This window comes from Borostomias antarcticus (assembly GCF_949987555.1).
Source record: "Borostomias antarcticus genome assembly, chromosome: 10".
Lineage (NCBI taxonomy): Eukaryota > Metazoa > Chordata > Actinopteri > Stomiiformes > Stomiidae > Borostomias > Borostomias antarcticus.
In genome coordinates, this window is record NC_140243.1 from 7,294,417 (window position 1) to 7,310,643 (window position 16,227).

The 16,227-nt window shown below is 40.7% G+C and overlaps 1 protein-coding gene across 5 annotated transcripts in view; it reads right to left on the minus strand.

Moving 5' to 3' along the window:
• Positions 1-16,227, minus strand: part of lpp (LIM domain containing preferred translocation partner in lipoma) — a 176,441-nt gene that overhangs the window by 63,212 nt on the left and 97,002 nt on the right. For all 5 annotated transcript variants that reach the window (XM_084444920.1, XM_084444922.1, XM_084444924.1 and 2 more), the window contains 2 exons: positions 5,430-5,536; positions 907-1,029 (listed from right to left, as the gene is read on the minus strand). In XM_084444920.1, coding sequence (XP_084301046.1) covers positions 907-1,029; positions 5,430-5,536 — 230 coding nt within the window. The remainder of the gene's footprint in view (positions 1-906; positions 1,030-5,429; positions 5,537-16,227) is intronic.

Genomic DNA, 16,227 nt, shown 5'->3' on the forward strand with positions numbered 1-16,227 from the left:
TATGCACTGTCCTACATTTATTGTGTGTCAAATAATTTAGTTAAATGCCCAAGGCTTTGATTTTAAAAAAAGTTGCTCTTAACATCAATTAATATCGATTAATGATATAGGTCGAGACTCATTTTATCATAAATGCTTAACGCATCACATAAATTTGCAAAAATATGCCATGCAAAAAATATGCCATCACAGTCTAATGTGATGGATTTCGCTTTGGATTTCATAACAATGTAACTATACTTAAAAAAATATACAGTATAAACCACCTTTAAACACCTGTTAACAACTCTAGCAATCTCCTGTGTAGTGCTACAGTGAAATGACAAACAGGGTTAACATTCAGGCTACAGACTCACTAAATGACAGGAGCTTGCACCTCAATGTCTCATTGTCAGCTGGTGTAGTTAATAAACCAGAGTTCTTTGTTCACTTTTTGTGGTTCTTTTTTCCTAGAACTACAGTACACATAAGCAAATGGTATTCCATGGAATTCAGTTTTAAGTGTATAAAATGGTACAGTAGCTCTCTGTGGTCTGTGGAGTTGGTATTGAGGAGTAAGGTGAGGTCTGGTACCTGTGTGTTCCTGGGCTTGTAAGGTGAGGTCTGGTACCTGTGTGTTCCTGGGCTTGTAAGGTGAGGTCTGGTACCTGTGTGTTCCTGGGCTTGTAAGGTGAGGTCTGGTACCTGTGTGTTCCTGGGCTTGTAAGGTGAGGTCTGGTACCTGTGTGTTCCTGGGCTTGTAAGGTGAGGTCTGGTACCTGTGTGTTCCTGGGCTTGTAAGGTGAGGTCTGGTACCTGTGTGTTCCTGGGCTTGTAAGGTGAGGTCTGGTACCTGTGTGTTCCTGGGCTTGTAAGGTGAGGTCTGGTACCTGTGTGTTCCTGGGCTTGTAAGGTGAGGTCTGGTACCTGTGTGTTCCTGGGCTTGTAAGGTGAGCTGCTCTCCAGATCCGCCAGGATACTGGTAAGGGAGTCGATCTCAGCATCCAGACTGGAGCGTCTCTCCTCCAGGGTCTTCTCTGGTCCCTTCATCTGGGAGAGCGCGCGCGCGCGCGCACGCATGCACACACACGCACACACACACACACACGCACACACACACACACACACACACACACACACACACAGTCATATGAATACACTCATTAAAGCTCCAATATGTATTTATATAAATATGATGCCGCCCCCCCCCCCCCCACACACACTTCTTCAGTTGTTTTTACAGTGGTTTCTGCTTAGTTTTAAGATGCCTGTGTGCACATTGCACCTTGACCTTAAGCAATCCTCTGAAAACTACACATCAATAGGACAAGACTGTGCTCTGCGAGGAATAAGACAGAACTCTTATTTTTAAAAGGCAACTCTCCTGGTGTGGTGCTTTATTCACTGCTTGTCTAAAAGTCAGCTTGGTGGACTGTTTTAAATATACGATACGATAATTTATTGTCAGCAAGTTGAAATTTGTTTTGCATTGTATAATTGTTCATCCAACACATTACATTACAGTCATTACATTATAGTAATTTAGCTGACGCTTATCCAAAGCAACTTACAATAAGTGCATTTAACATAAGAAGTTGTCAAAGTTGGCAAAGTTGTAAGGAGCTCATTACTTTCTCCGCAGCGAGGTGCAGAAGTACTGTAGGGGGGGGGGGGGGGGGGGGTACTGTACTGTATGTGTGTGTGTGTGTGTATGTATGTGTGTGGGTGGGTGGGTGGGGGGCTGGGCCAAACTATGCCCTGTACTGGTTGGGTTCACACCAAGGTTATAATAGTTTTGCTTTTTTCATTAGTTTTTATTTTTATATCGTTTTAACTTTTTGTTTTCAATTTCAGTTTAGTTTTGATTAGTTTTAAAGCAGGTTTGCTGGTTTAGTTTAGTTTTTATTTTTTGAAAATGCTTAGTTTTAGTTTAGTTTTTATTAGTTTCAGTATTAGTTTTAGTTTTTTTTTTCTTCTGCGCGTGAGACCATCCTGATCTCACAAGCTCATGTTGTTTCACTCCGTGTGAAACAATGCAACTGGCGCACGTCAGGTTACTTCTGCGCAGGGGCACAGCTAAGAAAAAATGGAGGATAGATTTCATATCCACCCAAAATACTAGGCTTATGTATGAAATGAAAACTAAAACTAAGGACATTTTCTCAATAATTTTAGTTTATTTTAGTTAGTTTTGTAAACACACTACAGTTTTAGTTAGTTATCGTTTTTTTGTAAAGTCTAGTTTTTATTTTTATTTCAGTTAACTAAAATGTTTTTTCACACCTAGTTTTCGTTTTTTAGTTAGTTTTCGTTAACTATAATAACCTTGGTTCACACCCGCCCTATCTTTTGCATGGGAATAATGTTGAAATAATTATGAATCTATATCAACACAAAATATAAAGACAACACCATTTTGGATAGATAAAGCAATAAACTACTAACTATATCAACTTCCATCGCATGAATATGCGGTTTCTCAAAGATGTTTTATTTATTTTATGTTTTATTTATTTTACAGCAAACTACGCATGCATCCAGATACTCCAGATACTCCGCCGCCTTCTGAGCTCGTCTTGAGTGCAGGAGTTATTAATACTTTCGACCGACCACTAGAGGGAAGCAACGACTACTTTTCAACACTGTATGATTTCTGAGTACTATCACAGACGCAACCAACTTTTACAACAGATCGCACCAGCTTATTTTTTTTATTGCACTGGACAGGCGAAGCTCCGTAGCTCGCAGCAAGGCGGTACTTGGCTGTGCAGAGCGCAGAGCAGCGCGAAAGAATTACAGACTTGGTTTGGGCTTTACTTACAGTAGACTACAGCATAGCATTCCACTCATACCGCAACCACAGGTACTGCATTAGCCATTATGGTTGAAAATAGTAGCCTACCACCAACCACTTCTTCTCAGTGGGTCTCGCCCTGTAGGGATCTCTGGTTGGTTCTCCCTCAACCTCCTTGACCCTCTTTGTCCTAATTTTGTTGATTCTATTATGTCTATTTTTTATTTTTTATAATCCTCTATAGACCGCTTCATCTTTGTAACATGTAGCTAAATGGATAATGGACCACAGGTGGGTGGGGGGTGTTTCGTTGTAGCCTGAATGTATCCGTGGGGGTGCTTAATGCGCGATCTACCTGCGTGCACTTTCATTGTTTCAATAGTCTAGCACTTTCATTGTCAGGAAGCAATATTTTCATTGGCAACTTGAGGGGAATGTCGTATGTCCAAACCAATTCCAACAAACAAGAAATCTTAGAGATAGCAATAATGAACTGGCCATTAGTGATAGAGCCTTGCTCTTCCCAAAATTCCAGGAAATTTCTCTAATCAGTGATGAATATTATTTTTGGTCATTGAATTATGCTGCAACTGAAGGAATACGGGCTGTGAATGCCTGTGGGTCCTTCTCTGCAGGCTGAATCAGTGACCTGCCTCTCATTCTAATGTTATGCATTAGGCCAACACAAACCATGATGGCAGCATTGCCTCTATTTGGAACGTAGCTGCTGCTTCAAACATCGAAGGCAATCCCGAGAGTGGTAAACAAAAAAACACTAATGGCATCTCAATCACCAAAAGAATACAGGCAAAGTCTTTTTAACAGTGATAACAAGGGCGATGAAAACAAATGTTGCCATACTGAACCACATATCATTTTTATCAGGGTTTAATTGATTGTGCAGAGCTTGATAATCTGGGCAATGGCTGTACAGTGCAGTAGGGACACCAAAATGAACCCAGAATGTGAAAACTCCTTTAGTGCAACCTACTATCCACGTCTGCATAATCCACGTCTTACAGTCCGGCAGTAGAGGATGAATCAAGGCTAATTAAAAACCAACAGTACAGAATATTAGGTTAGGGCTAGGAGAACGCAGGCCAACAGTATCATGCACTTTACCGTAACTTCCTAATTTGATGTCCAGAGAATCAGTTACAAAACACATTGACTGGATATCAATGCCTTTTCTATATTAACCTCTAAATTTGGAGAGGTTTGCACTTGCTGTAGGGGACACAATTGAGATCTTGAGGGCTTATAAAGGAATTAATTTCATTCTCCTGGGAGATTTCAAGCCAGCTCAATAGTAGAGCAAAATGTTACAGAAACAGAGAAAGAGAGGCACATTCAAAGTAAAAAGGGAATTTAAACACTACTGTACAACTAACAGCATAGAGGAAAACATTGCTTTTTGTAGGAAACCTTAAAGGGGGATGTTCTTCTAATATTTGCATCTCTATTTATATTTCCATGTTCAAAAACAGGAACTATATGTATAGGTTATGTATTATTGTTTTTTACATGTTTGCACACACTGACCTCTTCCTCTCGTTAGTTCTGCTTAAGAGCATAAGTTATTTAACACCCCATTTTCATTCATGAAAGATGTAGTGATTTATAATTTAAATTTGGGAGCTATGGAACTACGTGACCCAACATACACTTTTTGCTTATCTTCCATTAAACTAAACAGATATCTAAGTAACTGGATGAGACAAGATTTCAAGCACAAGATAAATGTTACATGGCCCTCCCTTTGTGGTTCAAATTGAGCTGCTTAGCCTGTTTTAATTGCACTGCTACTGTAAGTCTGTCTCTACTGCAATTGGACAATGCACAGTACCGTTTACCAAATTTGATTGAATAGAGTCTGGTATACGGAACATTTAATTTCAATAATTACAGGATTCCAGACTGAGTGTACATTTATGTAGACATCATAAAGCTATGTCAACAAACATAACATATTGTTCTCCGGGGTATGCTTTTCTCCCAACACCAACTCTCCATACATCCGTGGGAACCAGATCTTGCAGAAAACATTCATTAAAATAACATATATTTGGTCCAATTATGTAATATATATATATATGTATATTATGTAATAAACCAGCTAGCCAGAGGGAGTGACCGCGGCGCACCAATAGGTGTCAGTCTTCTCTGTAACCTTCTATAAGCCTGTCCCTAAATTTTGCATGGGAGGAGACAGCCTTCCTGGGTGGGAGGGGGGATCTGGCTGAATGCAGCCAGATACCTAGCTGAGTCTGATACTTAAGCTCTCAAAGTTGTCTAGCTTTCTATGCTGACCCCCAAAAGCCTGACTACAGGGCGAAGTGTATTTCTTCGGGTCTCTTTATATTATGGAGAGAAGTCTCAACCACAACATTTGTTTTGCTATAGTTAACAGGGTATCTCTAGCAAAATGTTCCACTCCACCCTGTTTCCACACCACCTTTCAAGGAGACAAATGAAGGACCTGTGAAACTGACACCGCACTGTCTCCCTGAGTATCAAAGTCAAAGTCTCGCCACAGTCTCTACCTCTGTTGAACCACACAGAATTCAAGTGCGAACTGAGGGGTGCGTGCAATGTATGTATTGTCAACATGTGTCTCCATGGCTAGACATCACTGTAAAAGAGGTGCATGACTCACCTGATATTCATGAGAGGTCCCGTCCATCGGAGGAGGAGGTGGGAAGGTGCAGGAAGATGGAAGACCACTGGTCTCATTCACAGGTGGAGGAGGAGGGGGATAGTCTCCTGTAACAGACACACAAAGAAATTGTTCATTGTTCATTAAAAATACCATTAAATGAACAGATGATGTATGAAAATACTCGTATATATATCACCTATTAATCTGTGTGGGTTCCTCTGCTGATCACTGATTATTTTTGAAAAATAAAATGCTAAGTGATAAATGATTAAGACTAGAATACAATTCTCAGAGTTATGGTATAATGATGATGGTATAATGGTTTCTTTCAGCCTAGGAGATTTGTTTGTTCGTTCTACAAACCAGACATGATATTTGCAAATGAAAAGCTTTTATGAAACATAAGTCCTGTTTAGAAATTCTATTTGCTTTCCATGGCTTTTATCTGTTTTCGTTAGAACCTAACTGATGTAATCAGTGTCACTTATTACAGTGTTTGTCAGTGTTGTTTAAGTCTACTGACCAAATTAATTAAGTATGGTCCTGAGTTGACTCTCACTCTCACACACACACACGAACGCGCGCGCACGCACGCACGCACGCACGCACACACACACGCACACACACACACACACACACACACACACACACACACACAACAGTACAATGTTACTATAAAACGGGAGAATTGTCCGAGTCTTGCACAATACAATTCTGAAATCCTTAATCCTTAACCATTCCTTCTGAGAGCATCAGAACTGTTTATATACAGTACTAACCTTGTGACCTCCACTAAAACTCCACAGAGTAACAACTCATCGACCTGCCTCTCCGAAAGACTAACCTCCCTGTCCTCACCACTCTCCCTCCTTCACTCATACTGTACTGTAGATACTTTTGCCATAATCAAATTGCTTGTAAATTATGACTGACACATACAGTACAATACAAATATAATACAGTAAGTTCCATGTACATCTCTCTCTAACATCATAGTTATGTTGTATGTATTATTTCAGAAGCATGAAAGTCATGAATGTTTCAGAGAAGCATGTTTTATTGAAACGGTCTTATGTGGCGCAGCAGAGAGCGGGAGAACAGGGTGAGGGGGTGGGTGGGAGGTCGTTATTAAGCACCCCTGTTTAAGATATACTGTACCACTACAGAGAGCCCAGTGGAAGCAGTGTTGAATTCCCCCCAGTGAAAAGGCAGGTTACTTGGCCGAACTCATAAAGGCTGCCAGGGAGAGAGCATGGGAGAGTTGCACCCTGTGTTGATTGGATTAGTAACAGAGAGTAGATCTCTCTGTCAGCCCACACCTTGTAAATGTGATTAATCCTACAGGTATGAACCTATGAGAATGATAGTTGTTGAGATTAACGCTCTGGCTCTTCGTCTAGGGAATTCACAAAATCAGGCAGTCATCTCCAGTTTCAGGAAAGCTGCTGGATACCATATGTATTTACTCCTTTTATGAGTTCCTGTTAATAATGTGCAATTTTTTAATCCTCAAAATACAACAGATGTGTAGCACGTTTGTTTTGGTGTCTATTAACATTACAGTAAAAATCTGCCAACTTTCTCAAAAGAACATGCAGGACTGACGGTGAAGGTGACGGAAGTGCAAGATAAGACTTCAACATATTGTGCATAACTGACATGCATTTTAATGTACTGATCAGGATAACACCAAGAAACACCCTTGAGACTTGAACATGTTATTTTAAAGAACCCTCAAACAAGCTTAAAATGTCCCTTTTACAAAACGTGTCTCATAAACCTGGGTACAATTCTTGCAAAAAGTTAGCTTGTTTTTGAGCTAAACTGAACCAATATGAGCTAGGCATGGTGGATAGAGTTTTTGTGCCCTGAATGAAGCCGGTTTCATTTGTGCAGACAAGGGGGCGAAAGCTCCAAGTGAGCACTAATGAGGGAAGCAGCAGGAACTCCTACTTAATACGACAACTTCCCCTCTCTTTATTGAGCAATTACTCTCAAGTAGCTGCTTTGTGAACAAGGAATCCTAATCAGTAATTAAAGATATTTGAGAGGCCATAAGAGGTATAATTGGTTATTGAGAACATGGGTGTTGTTCAGGGCATGATAAAGGCAAGGCAAGTTTATTTGTATAGCACATTTCAGCAAAAAGACAATTCAAAGTGCTTTACATGAGACATTAAAAGCATCAAGACAAAGTGCAAGAAACACATAAAAGGTAATATAAAACTAAATGTATCAATCAATCAATCAAGTTGGATTAATATAGCGCCCTTCATGATACCCAGAGCGCTTTACAGAGTCCAGTATTCATTCAGACACAGTCATACCGGTGGTGGTAAGCTATATCTGTAGCCACAGCTGCCATGGGGCAGACTGACAGAAGCGTGGCAATGTAATAAAAGGACATTTAAAACAAAATGCAGGAAAAATAAAATACAGGAATAATAATTGCAGAGCAGTGTATGAATTATTTTTTTTATTTTTTTTTTTAAAGCAGCGGCAAAAAGAAAAGTCTTCAGTCCTGATTTAAAAGAACTGAGAGTTGCAGCTGACCTGCAGCCTTCCAGATATGGAGCATGAAAACTGAACGCTGCTTCTCCATGTTTTGTTTTAACTCTGGGGACAGAAAGCAGGCCTGTGCCAGATGACCTGAAAGGTCTGGATGGTTCATAACGTAGCAGCAGATCAGAAATATATTTTGGCCCTAAACCATTTAGTGCTTTAAAAACCAACAGCAGTATTTTAAAGTAAATTCTTTGACAGAGAGGAAGCCAGTGTAAAGACCTCAGAACTGGAGTGATGTGATCCTTATTCTGAGTGAGGACTTGAGCAGCAGCGTTCTGAATCAGCTGCAGCTGTCTGATCGATTTATTAGAGACCTGTAAACACACCGTTACAGTAGTCGAGCCTACTGAAGATAAACGCATGGACAAGTTTTTCCAGGTCCTTTTGAGACATAAATCCTTTAATCCTTGATATATTCTTCAGGTGATAGTAGGCTGACTTTGTAAGATTTCTGGCTTCGTTTGTGGTTCTTAGCATTAGGCTACTGATTGGAGCTGAGCGCTGACTTTTAATCGTTGTTCTTTGGCTCCAAAGACAATTACTTCGGTTTTATTTTTGTTTAGTTGAAGAAAGGTCTGGCACATCCAATCCTTGATTTGTTCAATGCACTTACTCTGCACTTACGCACTTGTATGGGATTATAGTCCCCTGGTGATATGGTGATATAAATGTGTGTTGTCTGCGTAGCTATGGTAACATATTTTGTTGTTTTCTATAATTTTAGCTAGTGAGGGCATGTAAATGTTGAACAGAAGAGGCCCCAGAATGGAGCCTTGGGAACTCCACAGATCATTTTTGTCTGCTCAGATTTGTTATTTGCCTATAGACACAATACAGTCCCTGTCCTTCAAGTAGGATTCAAACGAGTCTAGCACTGTGCCAGAAATTCCCAGCCAGTTTTCCAGTCGGCCTAGCAATATGTTGTGGTCAACTGTGTCGAATGTGGCGCTGAGATCCAGTAATATTAAGACTGAAATTCTGACAATGTCTGTGTTTAAATGGATGTCATTGAAGACCTTAAAGGAGTAGTAAAGGGAAAAATAATGTTTAGCGCTGTTTTAAGGTTACTTATGATCATATACAATGGTTCAGATCAAAAAGTTGACAAAACTAGCACTTTTGAGAAAGTTGATAATTGCTCTACCACCGTTTAGGTCATACAATGGATGTGGGTAGGCACCGTGAAAAATCATTCAAAAACTCTCAATTTCAAAGACAAGATGCTCACCGAGGGGGTAATTGGTGTCCGTTGGTGTTCTGACATCAAATTTGCCGCAAAGTATGAATCCTGTAAGGTTTTATTGATCATTTTATGAAATCTATTGACTTGTATTGACGCGACCGTCGTAGATGTGTAGATCAATCCGCAGATGGGATTCAGGAAGCGGAACTACTTACGGTAGCTATTGTTATTGTTTATGTTGCTAGGCTACCTAGTTTGCGGACGTTTACACACGTATGTGCTGCGACTAAATAGTTCTATGCAAGATATTTTTAAAAAGCCTTTCCAGATGAACTAGAATCTTACTTTACGGTGAATTATATGTCAGAATGCAAACTAACACCTCGGTGAGTTTCTTGTCTTTGAAAGAGTTTAACATGTTTTTTGAATGACTTTTCACAGTGCCCACCCACATCCATTGTATGACCAAAACGGTGGTAGAGCAATTAGCAGACTTTCTCAAAAGTTCTAGTTTAGTCAACTTTTTGCTCTGAACCATTGTATATGATCATAAGTAACCTTAAAACAGGGCTAAACATGATTTTTCCCTTTACTACTCCTTTAACAAGAGCAGTCTCGGATTGAATTTTGCAACCCTAAATGCTTCTACTGATCTTCACGCATCCTGTCATCCTTCCCCCAAGGGCAGACAGAAGTCAGCGTGTAGGGGCTGCGCCCGGGGACGAACCAAGTGCTCCTGTCTGTCTTCGTCAGGGACGGACAGCATTAGTGATCTGTTCTTCTGCATGTTTTTCGTATTGGGTTATTTTGGCAGGAAGCCCTTGCAAACTACAGTATTTACTATAAATATTAACACAAGATTTACACCTGCTCGGACTATCGGCTTTGGAGCTCACTGAAAGCGTGGTCCATCTGGCCATTCAAGACCTTAAGCATGAGCCCTGGTGAACAGTGTGATAGGGATCACAACACCAATTTCTCAAAGGATCACACAGTTAAGGGATGCCAATGAAGTCTCTAATAGAGACTAACCAATTTTGGCTACAGTACCACAGCTTCAGAGAATCACACAGTCTGTCTGTGTTTGGGAAAATAATATTTTATTTGATTTATTACTGAGAACTTGAGTATCAGGAGTACTGGCATTTACACGCAATGCAGTAAACAAAAATAACTTGTGGGGCCATGTGACAGTGGGGTTCCAGACAGGAGTCACGTGATGCTGCCGGCTCGTCTCTGTGGCAGCCTGGGAGCCTCCAGCTGGGGACCGAGACTCACTTCAGCAGCACCTTCTGCTGTACCTGTGAGCAGACACGGCATGCCTGACCCATATTTTAAGTCGAGTCAATGGGATTTTCCCCCCCACTTCCTTAAATCTACGAAGCAATCTCAAAAGCAAATTCGTAGTCACAGCTAATCCACAATTTTGTACAACATCTCTATTTACAAAGTAAGAAATGAATATACTATAGTGACAAAAACCTATAATCCCTCCCAGACAAAATGGATAGTGTTTTGAGACCAGGGTGTCATTTTGTTTGTTTCTCTGAGTAGACTGTTCCAAATGTGCTGTGGCAGAGAGGATGAGAACACATTGCTTCAACATAATTATGGAGCAGTTCTGTTCTACCTTCCGCTGAAGAAGAGCAGCTGAGCCCTGCACTTAATTAGCTGTGATATATAGAAGAGTGATTTATGACTTCATGGAAATGTAGGGGATGGATTCGAGGTCTTTGGAGATATACTTTTGTAAGTGTATATTAGCAGACCAAATTGGCTTCCAAAGGCTTAAGCAGTTTAAGACTTAACAGTATGAAAGGAGGATTAAACTATTGTGAAAGAAACAAATAACATGGAGAGGTGATAGCTTTAAACACAATCCCAGCAAGACCACATTTACAGGAAACATGGTTTCTGGAACACCGGACTCTACACATCTGTGCCATAAAAATCCTTAGTCAAGTTGGGTTTCTTGATGAAAAGATTATGTAATGAATGCTGGTAGGGGGGACCTCTAACAATAAGGGTATTGTCAATGGGAATGTTTTAGCAAACAAACAGGCTACAGCGTTTGGCTCCATTTCATTTCACATTCACACTGGCTGTCATTCCATGTTGACAAATGGGATAGTCTGACAGGTCTGTCAGGCCCAGAGTCTGGTCGCTCATAGAAGACCAGCCATAAACAATGTCTACACATGGTACTGGAGAGTTTCATCACATGGGGTCTAGAAATCAAACGTTGTGGGTATGAGGCACCTCTCTTGGATGTTTTGGAATGGCACATGCAGATCAGCCAATGGCAGTGCTGGTTAATCAAAACCAGGATAGGCAGTGAGCAGGTGAGGGAGGGGCCCAACATGGGAGGCCCAACCAGAAAACGTCTGGCATGTCCATTCAACTGCATTTCTTTCACGTCTGCAAAATATGACACAAATACATACCACCCACCCCCCAAAAAAAGGGGAATATTCAGTATTATACAACGGGTAGTTCTGACCTTGCAATCTGATTGGTCAAGAGCCGTTGTATATTCACGATATACCACGGGCAAAGCCTCTTTCCATTCTATGTTTCACCTCAAGAAAAATGGAAACATTCAATGTCAATTTTGAGTTGTTCTATCCGTCCTGTAGTCTACCACTCTGGTTTATCGTCACCACTTTTGTAACTCGCAGTTACACAGCAAAGGTAAAGTAGGCTACACTTCATTAATGGCTAGCTAGGTTGGTCAGGAGTATTAGTTTTGGCTGGTCGGGCTCATTGTTCGTCGTGTTGAAACTTCATAGCAATGTGATTTAGGAATTAACTTTCTTGTCAGAGTGGCCAGGGCCTTTATTTACTGAGCTGCAGAGAGCCCCAGGCCTTTATTGGAGGCAGGCCTATATTAGAGACAGGCCTTTATTTCTTAAAATTAAACTCTCATGGACATAATTCCTTAAAGGGCACCGCATATGCTGTTTTTACCCACCTAAAATCAATTTATATGGTCTCAGAAAAGTGAATTTTAATGTCCTACCTGTATGCAGAAAAAAACTCACATTTCGCCCCTGAGTTGTCTTATTTCGTCTGTCTGAATGGATTCCTGTGAAAACCCTCATTTTCCTTGAGACTAGGTTGTGTTTGTCCCGCATTTAGTAGACCCTGTCTGAAAGTTTAGCTTCTAGCTCCAAGCTAACTTTCTTCCGCCCACCACCAGCTAGCCGTGCTCTTTTCTTGTCAGCTAAACGCAGTTTATCCTTCTTCTTTTTCCAGTATCTGATTCTCTTCGGGTCGATGCCGAAAAGTGCTTTGCAGCTGGCTCTCCCGAATGTTCTGCAGCATACTGCAAAGCTCTCTCTTTAAATTTCATGTCAAACTTTCTTCTGGTCGGCGCCATGTTTGTTACCACCTCAAACAATGTGCCTAGCAACCAAAACTACCGTAAAGCCCAGAACTTTTTTCCCCGGCCTGTATTTGTACATGTTGACTGTGCCCCCGGCCATTATAAGAGACCCGGCCTATAATTGAATACAGGCCACTATTAGAGGATTTACGGTAGTAGGTATTTATCCCATAAATGTTTCCCGATGATGTTGTAACTGTTGTATAAAAGCAATAACTCACTCGAGGGTTGTGATATATGTTGTGGTATATGGCCAATATACCTTGGATTGTGCTGGTCGTCTACAGTATGACTGCAGCACAACCTGTGGTATATTGGCCATATACCACACCCTCTCATGAGTTATCGCTTCAGTGAATTGTCAAATGAAAAACACACTTTTGGAATAGCCATAGTCGACATTGAGATCAACATTAACAGAACATCACTTGGAACAAGCCACAAGATAATAACATAATTGAGGTGTTCAGAGACCTCAGTCACGTATAGCCTATTAGAGTTATTTCGGCAACAGTTAGGTGTACCAGAAGCCTATGTTCTAGTTGCATAAAGGGCCCTCTGTACTGTATGCGTTTGCAGCACAAGCCTGTGGTTTCTATGGGGACACTTAAGACTCTCATTGTTGGGTTTCCTGTAAATTCTCCCGGTGACTCTCATGCGGGGCATCTGACATAACAAACGGTAGTCAGTTTGCCTCTGGGCAGTCAAGCAGGGAAGAATAAAAACAGCTCATACAGATGTTTAACACTTTTCAATTGCTCTAAGCACACAATTAGTGGGTTTTTGAGAAGACACTGAATGCAAAGTTTTGTCTAAAGTGCTGCTCCTGACACGTTTTTAACTTTCACTAAGATTATCCAGCTACATAAAACCAGTCAAACGTGATAATCAGTGGCTAGACATCCTAGGAAAACACTGTAATAATATCATACAATAAACCTTCAAATTACTACATACAATACAGTTTAAATGTATGTATATCTGTAGCATAAACTGGTTTAGAAGTATTGGGAGAAAGTCTAGAGGTATTGGTAGAATAGGAGAGCTACTTCTGGCTGTAGAGATGGGGACCCATCTGATCCAGTATCGGGATCGGGCTCTGATCCAGACGTGGTTCACGGATCGGGTAGCGGCCTGAGGTCACCAATCCAGATGAAGTGGAAAAAGCCCCTGGACTGAGGGAATGTGAATTGTAGCCTATGATCGAATGAATGAATATTCATTCAATCATAGGCTACAATTCACATTCCCTATTTCACATGGCGCTTCCTGCCTTGAAAATGCATGTTTATCATAGTTTTTAGCAGAGGCCCATAGACCTCCATTATAAAGGGGGTGCGTGCACAGAGGCAAAAGGAGCTAGCTTACTACTGCACAGATCGGTTAAATGTTGGTGTGTACGGATCGGTTTCATTGTGGACAAAGTGACATTTGAGCTAAACTTGCTATGACACCGGCGTTCCCCCTTAAATGTATAATGTGTATGTTAATGATAATAATTAACTTAATGATAAATAAATATTCTAGAAAAAAGACTGCTGGTATCAGTATCGGATCGGTATATATCCAAATTCTGATATTGGAATCAGATCGGAACTGAAAAATGAGTTCCATGGATCAGTGCATCTCTACAGTAGCTGTAATCCCTAGGGCGTAGGGTCGAGGTGCAAGATAAGGTTTATATAGCCTAAATAAATAGAAGATCAATTTCCAATACTATTCGTTTTCCAAGATTATTACAGAGTGCTGGAAACTATATTAGTAGTATTAGTATTATTGTCCACTATAGACCAGTTAATCAACACTGCTCCCCAACTTCCGCAGCTCTCAGCACCAAAATGTGAAGAACTCGCACTGTTCTTCGATAATAAAATAACATCAATTAGAGCCAGTATTAACTCTGACATAAACATAGACGACCTTAGCAAACCCTGTAAAAAAGTATGTAAAATGTAACCTTGGGGAAATTCACATGTATCACATTACCAGAGCTTTGTAAGAGTTTCACTGAGTGTAACTCCTCTACCTCATGTCTTGACCCTGTACCTACAGAATTCTTTAAGCGGGTGTTTGACAGTGTTTCAAGTCATGTTCTGAAGATTATAAACATGTCTCTTCAAACAGGCACCTTCCCAGATGCCATTCCTGATTTTCCGGGCATCTGTCCTTTTCTTTTTGAATAATATTCTCAATTATAATCAGTTCATCCTTCATCCATTCCCTAACGTTAGGCTATAGCTCACCAGTTCCTCCTTCATCCATTCCTAACGTTAGGCTATAGGTCCCATATTATGACGAGACTTGAATATGATGAGACGTATTGAACAGGTTTATATCAGTAATGACGCAGAAGTTTGTAAGCCTACTTGTGAATAAATAGGCCAACGTCTGTCCATGTCATGCATGTTGTCACTCTGTAACATCATCCTTCAAGAGATGAATAGGCCTACTATTTTAAACCTCACCGCAGATATGGGCAAACATGATTTAGGCCTATTATCAGATCTGTATAATCATTGAACAACAAATTGGTTTGTTCGAGTCAATGATCAAAAATGATTTTGTAATTCAATTTCCCTAATTCCTAATCGAAAGAATGTAGGGAATTTGTTTAGAAAGAAGGTGCACTTGTGCTGTTCTGGTCAGTAGAGTGGTACTACAGTCTTTGGATGAAGCCAGTCCTGCTTGGGAACTTGCTGGCTAGCATAATTTAAGCATAACAAGGGGAATGCACACCAGCCATGTAACGCAAATGGAGATGGAAATGTGTATTTGTTGGTTACAGTAGGTTACATGGACCGCTGTGCTCCTTGGAGAGCACGCTGCGCTCAGGACAAAGTTGTATGAATGGATGGACTTAATTTGGAATCCTCAAAAATGTTGATTGCACCCTAAAAACATGAAAGCATAAAGGTAAAAATGCAGCAACACAAAGTAGCCTAGATGAGATGGTGGTTTAAATTAATGACAACACGTAAAGGAAAGTCCTCATGCGAGCGTAATCAAATAAATAGAGGCTGGTGATAAATGCTGATAATCTACCTGGCTGAGTGCATGGTTACAACCATTCATCTATTACACATAGGCCTACACAATACTTGCACAATACTTTGGATGTTAAATCCATCCATCTATCAAACTAGCAAATTCAGCCCAACACCTGTGGCAGACCGGCAAAAAATGTAAATGGAATGAAGCGGTCATGGCCACAACACCACCCGCTAACGTTAGAAGAACCCCCCCCCACACACACTATCCATTAGCCCACTGAAGATTGGTGGGGCTAGTAAACACATCCATCCAGTTTATTTGAATATAAAAGATCTGTAGCAGGGGGAGGGGTGTTACAATAATCTAGTCCAGGTTTGTTGCTGGTCAGTGGCGAACTAATGTAGTAAGTAAGTCTAGATAAAGGCTATCAATCAAGCTCTCTCTTACAACCTAGCTAGCCAATCAGAAGCTAGAATCCTAACCTAGAGAGACAATCAATAATTCACGACTGTCAAAATAACTCCGCAATGTCGGAGACCAATGTAATTCCAAAAATTAACCCTAACCCTAACTAACCCTAATCGTTGATATCTGATTCGACCCCCAAAATTCAGTCAGGTACAGCCCTAGAGTTCACATTGGTACTTGACCTCTGCCCTAAACAGTGAGTT